Source organism: Temnothorax americanus, unplaced genomic scaffold (genome assembly GCF_048541705.1).
Source record: "Temnothorax americanus isolate GAGA-0224 unplaced genomic scaffold, ASM4854170v1 Scaffold4, whole genome shotgun sequence".
NCBI lineage: Eukaryota > Metazoa > Arthropoda > Insecta > Hymenoptera > Formicidae > Temnothorax > Temnothorax americanus.
The window spans coordinates 140,201-152,917 of record NW_027509547.1 but is presented as its reverse complement, the minus strand read 5'-3'; the positions used below and the strand labels follow the sequence as shown (position 1 = coordinate 152,917).

Sequence of the window (12,717 nt, the reverse complement as noted above, 5' to 3'; positions counted from 1 at the left end):
GGCCAGGTAGTCTCGCGCGCGCGCGCGCAATTCTGCCTTACAATAAATACCTCAGCGCACACCGGTTTTTCTCAATTATTTAAGTCACCGCGTATAGTTACGCAATGGTGCATAGCTAACCGCGATCTTACGATTCTCGCCAGCTTTTCCCCGTTTGTCGTTTGACGTTCGACGTTCGACGGTGTCGGCCGATATTTCACCACACGCGTAATCTTAGTAAGTCTTTCATTGCGAAAAAGAACTATATGTACATCGTATCAAGATTTTCAGAATTTGCACAAAATAACATAAAAATATCAATGAACAAATGAGTAGGTTAAGTTTTAAGGCATTAAACACAACTAGATAATAAGCTGTGTGCAAAAAGATCTATTCTTTAGTTCACACAATTTCGTTGTTCTTATGTGAATGGTTCAAATGTTTTCACAAAATATACACAGGTAGTCCGTGAACAACTCTAAACACATTAGCGATAGATTTCCTACGACGAAAGTCCTATATTTGTGACGTATATGCGTGCCACACGGAGCGTGAAAGCGTTCACGAATACAAATCGCCACATGTACTCACGCGTAAACGCACATGTGTGAACACGAAAGACCGCAGTGGAGACCTTATCTGTATGGGCGTATATCGGGCGTAAAAAGCTATCGAAAACATATGGTTTAAATTTCCTATGTTTTCGCATTATCGTTCACGGAAAAATTTCACAGCTTTGAAAAAGGCAGTTCATGTCAGGATTGCGACTTTGGTCTTGACGTCAATTCATAAAACATTTAAATATATTGAATCGGTATAACTAAACAAGTACGTATAGTACTCCATTTATACTGCGCAATGTGATATTACGCATGAATCAAACGTCATTTTTCTTTTTTGTGTTATTGAATAAAGTTGATTTATACCATACCGCGTTAAATCAGTAATGTATTTTCATGCTGAGTGTCGGAAATTTAGATAACACGTGCTTAACACGCTGCATATCTAATTCGTGTTCGTTAAAATTGCATTAAATTATTGTAGATGAATTTATTTAAATTAAGTTTACAAAAAAGAAAAATGGAATAATGAATGAAAATTCACTTCTAAAGTATACCGTTTCCAATTTGTCGTCACATTTGTCGGACGGAAATAAAAAGTGTATTACACCCGCTTACATGATAAATGAACTTGTTAATAACACGGTACGCGTGTGCAGACAGCGAAAAGACCTTTTCTTACTTCTTCTTATCAAGAAGAATGATCACTTTATGACGAATGGCACGGTATTCAGATCCGTTTTCCGTCTAGAAGCGTTCTTTGTAAAATTAAAGATGATCGAAGACAAACACTCCTTTTACATAAACACATTTCTAAAAAAATTCTCAATTTTTTATAATACACACCAATTTAAAATAAAAAATTCATAGAGAGGAAAAAATTTGATAATGCATTAACGTCATTATTTTTTCGCGAAAAAAAGTGACTTGGATCAAATCTTGACGCGCGTCCTACTAATTTCCCTCGTCAAATCCGACGTTGGACGAGCGTGCGAGACAAGATCCGCAAGATTGATCGCGCTTCGTTTTTAGCAGGCACTCGTTATCACATTATATTACACGCTCGAGCCGAGTGCGTCTCGTCAATGTTACATTCCTTCCTCCTTGTGCGGACAACCGCCGCATTGGGTAATCGATCGTGGCAAACGGCGAGAGACAATTAATCGTGCAAGATGGAGAACTCGCGACTAACCCGCGCACGCACGCAGGAATGCACGTGATGTGCGTAACGTCGGCAATCAGGGTCGTGATTGCACTACACGGGAATCAAATTAGCATCGAGCGTCGGCCGTCTTTCGCCATTAGAGCCACGACGCGACGGACGCCGCGGAAAGGTATACAGAAAACGATAGGCGTATTTGCGGCCGATCGGGAGGAGATGCGGTGAACGAGTCCGGGTGTGTGGCTTTTACGTAACGTTTTTATCCTTGCTTCTCTGTAGATACTTATATCTGTTTGGCGCAGTATATGCGCGGCGACGTATCTTTGGTATAACTTTCCAGAGTACGACAATAGGAACGTTCGCGTAAGCACGTCTCTCTATAAAGAGTACCTAACTTCTATTCTAAGAAAATATTCAGGGTAACTTTACTTTTACAGATAAAATTGCCTCACAGTTTATTAAAAAACAATCGCAAACTTTTACAAAATAAAGATCTTGCTTAGACTTGCTTTTCATACTATTTTAAACGTCATTCATTCATAAAGTGTATAATTAAATTATCGATTGAAGGATATTATCGACAATCCGTCAGATTTTGATTTTAGTGATTGACAAGTACTTCTAAATTTCAATCAACAAATTAGACCTGTCACTATGGCGATGGATAACGTGCGTAGATACAAGGTGTCGCGTATGCACGCGCTGTCGCGTGTAACGAGTACGTACCGCGTGTTGCGCACATAAACTATCCAAGCGTATGTTTGCTGTCTTCGAGGACTACTCTCACGAGAAGATAAAAATCTCCGTCACGCAAATGCGGAAAAAAGCCTTCGAGAATCAATCGCCTCATTGTCTGTGCCAATTGGAAACAAATGAATAGGAAGTGAGTTAATGGGTATTATTGCAGAGAGTGGTTTACTACGCTTAACAAAAGTCTGTTCGGTGCTCGATATACGTATAATATGTATATCTCGCATTGCAATGAATATTTTTAGAATTTTGAACTTATCTCGCAGATATTCCGTTAAGAAAAGATATATATACGTTGTGTAATTATTATTAAATCTCATATCGCAAAATGGAATACACAATTTTTATATCAATATTATAATATTTAAACAAATTATTTATATATGTACGTAAACTTTTAACTATAAACTATAAACTGATCTTTGCGACTTGAGTGTGATTCTTGAAAAGTGAAATCGAAACACGAAACTGATTATTACGCACAGAGCAACAAAACTTCAGGGATGACGACCGTCATCCTTGAAAAATAACATGATCTGAAAATTCAGACTGAAAAAAAACTTGAAGTAATTTTATTGAGCCTGTTATCGCTCGTCGCCTTCTCCAAGCGTGATGTAAGTCCGCGCGGTGAAAGCTTCGCCACCTTCAGAACCGTAAATTACTTCCTGAAAATTTTTCTTCATTTTTTTTTTCGATTTAGTAACACGTGCGCACACAAGAGCATGTATACGGAAATACATGCGGTACATTGCCTCTTTCTAGCGGTGTCCTACTTTTCCTGCCAAAATTGCTGGGAAATATCGGAACGCGCTTGCCTAAGAGCCCGTTAAAAATCGCAACAGCGCGACGAAGTTATTAACTAACAATAAGACCGCGCGAGTATTGCAAAGCGCGAGGAATTTCTAAGATCCGGAGTCGCGGCGTTCGGCGAAATCGAAATTTATCGTACGTCATTATCCGCCACGTTCGCACTCCGAACCACTTACGAGCAGCATTTCTCGAATCGCCGCCGCGTGCGTAATTACGGGACATTGGGAGCACGCGCGACACGCACAAACGAATATAGCGCACAAAGATCGGAAGGGCCAACCTTCCGAAAAAAAAGCATCGCGAATCAGCGACTTATTTTACAGCCGCGGCTTACGCGTTATCTGCTTCCTAATAATAGGACAATTTTCTGGAAAAATGTCCGAACAGGATCACCTTTATTAGCTCTCATAATCAACGACTACCGATATCTCGACAAGACATCCGCTATAAATTTCGACCCACGGCTCCCAGTAAAACGGACGGTCAGCTGGAATTTCGGCAGATAATGAGCAGTGTCCTTGTTCAATGTCAACTCCCAGAAAAAATATAGCATCCTAAAAGCATTATGACGTAGGTCATAATATTTTTAGCAAACATAGTCTTCTCGTGGAAAGATACTATTTATTAAAGAGAAGAGTTTCATGCTAATGATGGAATGCTAATTGATAGTAAATTAGATAAAAGATGAACGCAAAAAGATCAGCAAAAGATACTCTATCGAATAGCAATGACATTGTAAAAGCTCACGTTATTTCGTCATTCTACAAAAGTTAAAAGCCACATGCGTATATTTTAATTCTATTTTAGATAATTATTAGGATATTTCATTAAAAATAAATAATTTTTGGAAAGCTAATGAAAAAAAAAACGAATCAAATGAGGCTTACCAATAAAATTGTTTTCTGCAAAATTTTCTGACGCGTGAAATTACTCAATTTTACTGACTCACTGATGAAATTGACTGAGTAATGATATACCATTTTCTTTCCCCCCCAAGAAACCCAATATTGATATGTATCATCGCGCCTCGTTCCAGCAATGTTCTTTATCTCAGCTCATTTGACTCAGCCTGTAACGAAAGTCGATCTAGAGATTAATACGCAAGAACGCAAAGATGCGTACGTAGTAATTGATAGGTGCGTGACGAACCGACGAGACTCCACGAAGCATAGGTAAACATAACTGGAACAACAGCGCGGCCTAATCGTACCGCGATAAACGTGGATGAAGATCTAATTCCAGTATCGCTTTCTCCTGTTCACAATACGAATTATCTCCTCCGGCCATTCATATCGGGAGATCGAACGAACAATCGTACAATTTACATATGCGGTGAATGAGTCTAAAACCTCACTTACAATTAGATGTTGCTCAAATCTTGCTCCGCATATGCTCGAATAAGCACGTATGATTAAAAAATTACCATAATACTTATATACTTAAAGTTTATATGAAAAATTTCATATATATATTTTCTATAATCTTATTCATTAAACTTAATTCGTCTAATTTTAAGCGATTAAATATCCATATTCGACTTACATATAAAGTTTATTTATTTATCTGCGCAAATGCTTGTGTGTAGCTACGGAATTTCACATAAATTACAATACAGCCAAAAAGAGAGAAATATTATGCTCTACGAGAAATGCTTTTCGTAAATGGAAATTTAATCGCGTCTTTAATAATATGATATTAATGCCAATATTAGACGGTGCTCTCTCGAGAGTATATATTATTTAAGATAGAACGACACTACACATGAGTAATTCATCTAACCTTAGCTAATAACTGGTAAGCTTTTACCACGTCGGGCGTAATTTACTTGTCAGTGCGAACGAAATAATACGATATTAATCGTGAATCGAGTGAAAATACTTGCGCCATGCCGTTTCCTACTTGCATATAGATACGTGTACGGGCTAATAAACAGGTATGTATGTAACGAGCATAACTAGCACCAACCTCCGAACATTCTAATCGCGGCACTATAAACGCCACTATCACAAACATCACTTTCTCCATCTTCAGCTCTATAAACGACCATTATCCTGTTAACCTTTTCTAACTGCTAAAAAGGACGCCATACAATGACGAGTTGTTTTCAATTTCCCGTTTAAGAACGACCATAATAACTAGAATAAAACTCGTATCTCTCTCAGAGACTGTCGAACATATATACCTACGTATTGAAGATGAGAATTTTATTATCGCAATAACTTGCGTAAGTACGCCGAGCAAGAGTCGCCCGTATGATATATTACAGTTTCACTGATCCATGTATGCAATATAAGAACGTAAAAAAGCAGATTAGCAATTTAAACTCGCTGATATTTAATTCACTTTAATTAAAATCCAAAGATATTAAAAGTTTAAGTACATACAAATTTACATTCAAGATTGTATCGCTAAAGCAACAATTTTTGAAAAAAAATTAACTAAAATTTTTATATACATATAAAAAAATGTTCTACCGTAACTAATAATGACTATTTTGAATTAGACGGTAAAAAAATCGAGGACATAATCGGCACGACATGACTAAGAAAAGATGATTAACACAGCTGCTTCGCTCGAGAGTCGAAAGTAAATTTCGCGTTCGCCAGTCGATGAGTCAATAACCTTTAAATATTCCTCGCATGTCGATTAGCCGAAAAAATAATACTTGCGAAGGACGCGCGATATCCCCTCTTCCTCCTACGATATTTATGACCGATATAAAAACACCTTACGTCGCACTACGGAATACCCGCATTTGTACAGACTTCAGCCGTGTACTTTCATCGAACTGTACGCGGTCGGTCTACCAGTCTATAGAGTCTACGTTTATATTATGCAAAAATTTATAAAAACTTATGGAAGATAAATGTAATTTATTCGCGAAGGAGAATCGTATGCGGAGTAAGCGCAAAAATTCAAGAATTTATATACATCAAGCAATATACACATATGTACCTATGTGTGTGCGCAGATCTGTTTAAAAAATAAATCTCCGCTATATCTTAGACGGATTATCGTAATACATCGAGGTATCTCACGCGTCTCGTTACACGCACGCGACACCGTTTATGCGGTATATAATTCATCGGTAATGGCTTTTCCGTCACTACGACGCAACTAGATATTAGGGAGCTGCGGAAACATCGAACGCCCTTGCATTTTATGTACCAATATTTCAGGATACTTGAAATACTTTCGCAGAGATAGTTGCGAAGATCGGACGGAAATTTACGAGTACGTCTCGCCCTCGCTCGCCATCAAGGACGGCACGAGATTTCGTCTCGGTTGGCATTCTCGCGCAACAAAACTTTAGATATATACGGATTGAAAACCACGCGCGCTCGTTAAGAGAAGTATCTTTTGGTACTTTCAATTTTGTTGCACAAAAAAGTAGTACGTTTCCAACGTATCAAACTCGATACGTTAAATCTCTCTAAAAGATCCAACACAATTTTTTTTTAAATTGTCAAACTATTAGTAATTCTACTCATATGTCAATCAAAGACTCGAATTGCCAACTCGAGTACAATATCCCTTCGATGGAATAGAAAAAATAGAAAAGTATTAATTTGCCAGATACGCGCACATCCTGAGATAGGAAAATCTTAACGATACGATTCAGCTGATGATAAAGAAAACAGTGAGAAATCATTACGAATTATTTTCTGCGGGCAACCCGCACATACGCAGACATAGACGTTATCGGGCCTCGGGCGTAAGTAATTGGGACGCAAATCACACGTACCACTTATCACGCGCGCGTCGAGAGATCTCGCTAAAGGCTCGTCGGCACAACGGTCTCCGCGGTATTAGCGATAATTTTGGCGATTACCGTTTCGCGTCACACACAAACGGACGTGCGCGCGGCGCGGCGTATAGAATCTCCTTTAACCCTCCGTGGTTGAATATCGGCGTTTAACTGACCGCGGATTTTTACTCTTTTGCTCGAATGCGTCGGCGCGTTAGCCGCGTCGCAATTATCCGTACGTTTCGAGTTACGAGTAAATTGCGAAACGGGCAATCTCTACTTTAAGTAAACCCGGGGATATAGTTGATACCGTTAACTCGTCTCTCGATTATTTTTATTACGACCGCACCACCAAACGTGTTAATTATTGCAAGGTGATCTAAATTAGCGTTCGACGTGTTCCGCGTGTCGCAATTTGTTTGATATCGCGTTGCAAATTATCTTCGATGACCTTCTTAAAAAAAAATGACTTGTTCACGAAAGTCTCCGCGAGCAACGCTATAGTAGGTAATATAGCTAAACGTAAATTTTAAAAAATAATATCTATAAAATTATTAGACTCTCGAAAGAGTTAGGAATACATATATGACGCTGTTCCAGTTGTTTTATTTAAATTTTTAAAACTATTTCGGAATATTTTTATATTATCTAAAAAGTCGCCGCACAATCGCGACTGCAATAATCAACGCGCTTGTCGACAACGCGCATTTATGTGCGTCGTAAACTCGAATATTAGATTTACACCGACCCACGCAGAATCGCCGACCCAGTTCAAGATCCGAGAACGAGACGGATCGCGATGGAAAAAAGAAAAAAATACCTATATAAAAAAGAGAGAAAGAGAGAGAGAGACAGGTCGTTCGTCACTCGGCGCGCGGATAGAAAGCAGCCGGTCATCGATCGCGCTTTCCTTCTCACGACCGATTACGCGCGAAAGACGTCAGGGTTCAGCGAACGACGCGATATACGCGCGTACGTACTTTTACGTACACGCCGACGCCGCTTCCTTCGCCGCGCGCGATCGAGCGTGTATCCGGCACTTCCTTCATCGCACCGCGATCGCGGCGGAAACGCGAGCGAGGGAAGCCGAAAGCCGACGCGTATCGGGAGGCTGGAGATTTATTTCCCTCCTCGCGACGCGACGGCATCAGCGATGGCACCTGGATACCAACCGCTTCCTCGCGTGCACCGCGCGAAAGAGCAAGCGTGAAAACGACGTTACGCGCCGCGCATTAATTCGCGCGCATCCGCGGTGCTCCCACAGCTCCTTTTATCCGCGTCACGCGAAACACGTCCGCCCGATTCACTCCGGGGGGAAGAGCCGTGAGAATACGCGAATCTTTTTTTACGTTTTCCTTCCTTCAGATCAGCACGTTTACGCGACATTCGTCGTTAGAGATGATTATAATCGACGCCAACTCGGACTCTCGCTCTTCGCGCTTGCAGCCTTTCTCTCTCTCTCGCCAAATATTTAACTATCGACGCACATTTTCATCTCTACGTCCGAAGCTCAATCGCGTCGATTATATCAACATGATTTTGAAACCGATCAACGGACCGCGAGACACGAGAACGAGACACGCGCGGAGAATTTCCCTACGGAGTTAACATTAAATACCGAAGGGTAACACTTATCTTCGAGGTGTACGCGCCGCTGTACGTTAATCGCCAAAGTCCGTTTCGATTTCTACCTTGGAATTTGCGCCGCGGCTTCCCGATTCAAATTTACGCCGCGGAAGCACTTTCACGCTATTCGCGAAGAGCGAAACGCTCGAGGTCGAAGACTTATTCTCGTCATATCGTACCGAATGCGGCTGTAAAAATTGTTTCGATCCTCGTGAATATCCAGTGGGCTGTATTTTACACATTTATATGCGAAGACTCACGAGACACGAATGACACTTTTACTCTCGACCTACGTGGTCAAATTTATTAATTACGACGTATTTAATAATCACGACGTCAGTCGAATCGAGCAGAGTAAAAGTATACGTCGTGCAACGCGTTTACCGACGAAAATATAAGTTTCCTATTTGTTTTACTCACAAGACAGTTTGCAATTTACATCGCGCCTAATAACGCATTATATCGACCTCACCGTTTCTGCGCCAAACTCCTCGCGTACGAGTGAGGTTGACTCGTCCGGGGGGCGAGGCACTATAGCCCGAGGCGCTCCACTTACCGCGAGCTGCGTCTTGTCAGGCGCGATCGCCGTGATCTCGACCGGCCTCGGCTCCGGCGGGTTCGCCCTGCTGAGAATCGCAGCCGGCATTTTCGCGACGAGGGACAGCCTCCTGGTGAGCCGTCTGCCCAATTCCGCGCGTCGGCGCAGCCTGACGCGTGGTCCGGTGCCGGTGCCCTTGTAGCTCCCGAATTCCATTCTCGATCGGGATCCTTCGTCGTCGCGCCGCGGTCGGACCTCTCCTTCCTCATCGGCTCACGGTGACGACACCGGCGTCGCGCCGCGGTAGATCGTTGCGGTCGCGCGATTATTCCGACGAGCGTCGCGTCGCGTCCTCGTACATCTCCGAACCATTCGAGTTTCGAGATTTCCCCTCACGGTTCACGGTTCACCGATATCGCACCGATCGCGCTGATCACTCGTCCGCACTGTCCGCAATCCGCGCGAGCCGGCGAGGACTCCGACGTTTCGGAGCTACCGCCGCCATTTGCATTTGGCGCCGGTTTCAAAATCGACTCGCGACTCGCGACGGGGTGTCCCGGACCCGGACGACGCGACGGTCTCGAATCGAATCTCGCGACGTCGCGGCGCCGCGACGTAAAAACCGACCGGATGCCGGAGCCGGAGGCCGGAGGTACACTCGCGCGCGCGAGCCTCCCTCGCGGCGAGTGCCGAGTGGACGCGGTACGCGGTGGCCGGTGGACCGGACGGGGTATAGAGGGGAGGGGACGAGGGCGCGCAGCCACGCGTAGCTACGTTCGTGCGCCGTGCGGAGGCCCGAACAGGCGTTCTCCTCTCTCCCTTCGTCGAGGATTCGAAAAATCGAGGCGCGCGCGGAAAAGAGAGCGCGCGCCCGCCGACTCGTTCTCAACGCCCTGGCGCGCGCTCGGTCTGCCTGACGCGCTTCGACTGAAATTGAATCGCGGCAGCCTCCTACCACGCGGTCCTCCGCCGCCGCGTCGCGCCGAGCCGGCCGCCGCACAGCACACCGCCGACTAACCACCGCGCCGCGCCCCGCGCCTCACCTCGCCTAGCGTTGCGCCGTTGGTTGGTAAACAAAACGTGTCCACTGTCCCCGCGGGAGATTAGCGCCGCGCGACGACCAGCGACCAAGTCCAAACGTTCGAGACTGATGACTGACGATGTAACGGGTGCGCGCTGCGCGCGCGACCCCCGCGACGCGGACGCGAACGGCGAACGCGACTAATTTATCGCTGCGCGACGCGCGACACCGTGCATCCGCGTACGACGTAGGTACGATGTTACGGAACGCGACAACTTCAGACCGTTAAACCGTTTTACGTCTCCAACCGTCAATACGGCGTTAGCTTGTAAAAATGAAAAATTGCAAAATTAATCTTTAGTTTTCTCCATTGGATTAGGATCGATTGAAGATCGTTCGCTCGCACTTGCCGCGCGTACTTGGTATTTTTCGCTCTTTCCTTCCTCTCAGCGCTCGTTTTTAGAAAAGAGAGCGAAAGTAAAAGAAACGATAATTAGCCAGCTTATTTTGATTTCCAATATACCTGTTTCTGGATGCGAAAGGTGGGAAAAAATGAACGTGCTCGACAATTCGAATTTGTCATATAAAAATAACACGGCTGCGCCTTAACTTTGTCACGAGAGCACGTAAAACGAATCGATTTTCGTTTAACGAGGAACGGTACTTTGCGAAACGCGATAGAGACCAATTAATTTCGCTGCGCTTTTACGCGATATATCGAATAGGCGAGGTGCATCGCGACATCCGGTGTTTCTTCAGGCGAGAGCCCATTGTTTCCCGCGCGAGAGAAGAGAGAACTCGCGGAACGATTGATTTATATCCGCGATCCGCGCGACGTCGCCGTCGCCCGTCGCCGGGTCGTCGTCGGTCGTTGACGGAAGCGTTCTAAAGACGCGCGGCGTCGCCGATGCGTTTCCTTCCTCGCCCATAAATAACACGAAAACCTATTGGAAAGCGCATTTCTACGCCGATCGCGCAGCACGTATGTACATATTATACGTACGTACGTCCCGATCGGTTGCGTAACGCCATTTGCCGTTCGAAATCCGTCGAGGCTCGAGCCGCTCGAGCTCGCGTGTAAATATACCTGCCTGTTCGGGACTATTTCGTATTTAGATATTCACGACTTCGATAATAATTTAATGTGTAATAATTAATTTCTTGTTGCAACAGTATGATAAAATATAATAAAAACATCGTCGTATGTAATAAAACGTGCTGGAGAACAGAAATGTCAAAACGATATCAATTTGACGTCATATTGACATTTCTGTTCTACTTGGGTGTATATTATTAAAAATCAATGTCGTCGGATATAAGTGTGCCAGAACGATATCCAGGTGTAAAACAACCCTTCTACGACAAACTTTACGTTGGAATTGATTTTCAGCACGCGCATATCCCACGTTTCCTTCCCATTTCAATTTAATCGTTAGATATTGCTGCCGTTATTGATATTATAAACGAGCATCGGCCACCAGCTTTCCTGCAACTCGATCGTGATTCGATTCTCTGCGGCACGAATAAAAGACATCGACGAATATTCCATTTAACCGCGAAAACGTTCGTAGAGTCTGCGACAGGAAGGAATCTGTGGAATGGAAGATCTGTCCGGTTAAAAAGCTGCGATCCGTTGGTTCGCGGCAAATATACATATAGGATTCGCGACGTTGAGTTTTCGACGAAAACGTGTGTTGAGTTATAGGCATATGTATGTAAATCCGCGTTCGCCTAACTATCCTCAAGCTTTGAAGATTCCGATGAATTCGCCATCCGTAGAATTTTCACGTGCTCGTTAAGATCAAGAGGATCGCTCGTCGAGGAAAGGTTGGTGAAATCGACCGCTGTGATCTACGTTTTTCCTTTCGCCGTCAAGTAGCTGTTCAACGTGAAATAAAGTCCGAATCTTGGCGTGCATTTGTACGCAAATTGAAGCTTGGCGGAAGCGACGCGTTCGCACCTTTCACCCTTGATCCCGCCGCGCCGCCGTTTCTACGATTTCTTCTACGAGTTCTCGTCGTCCGTACGTGTGAGAAGTGCGCGCGGCCTTGCGCAGCTTTGCACGGCCTCGTCGAAGATGCTGAACGAGATATACGCTGTTATAAACGTACGGAAATGTGAATACCCCCCAAAAATCTTTCCGACAAATACGAGAAATGGCTGTCAATGCTGAAAATGAATGGAAAATCCTACGATTCTCATTGATCGGTCAAGTGTATATTTCTAACATTTTCTTTATTCGATCTCCAAACTTGTTTCTCTCAAATCTAAAGATTACTCTCGAAAAAATTATGTATAATATAGAAATATTGAAAAAGTGAAAAAGCTTGGGCGACTTTGGCCAATTAACTTGATCGGCGATTAATTTAAATAGCAGAATTTTATTCGAAGAAAAACTTATCGTCGTCGTTCAACCATCGTCCCTAATCTAATTTTTTTAATCGGAATCAAATCGAAGTTATAGTCGTTGTAGAATGTGAATAAATCTGGCGTACGCTATAGAGGCGAGAGGCGAGAGGCGAG

The 12,717-nt window shown here is 43.6% G+C and overlaps 1 protein-coding gene across 2 annotated transcripts in view; it reads right to left on the bottom strand.

Moving 5' to 3' along the window:
* Positions 1–10,275, bottom strand: part of LOC143902529 (uncharacterized) — a 183,706-nt gene extending 173,431 nt beyond the window's left edge. Inside the window, exon 1 of one of the 2 annotated variants that reach the window (XM_077415515.1) lies at positions 9,192–10,275. In XM_077415515.1, coding sequence (XP_077271641.1) covers positions 9,192–9,389 — 198 coding nt within the window. In that variant the 5' untranslated portion in view covers positions 9,390–10,275. The remainder of the gene's footprint in view (positions 1–9,191) is intronic. The other variant, XM_077415514.1, reaches the window with a different exon arrangement.
* Between the last annotated feature and the right edge of the window lie 2,442 nt (positions 10,276–12,717).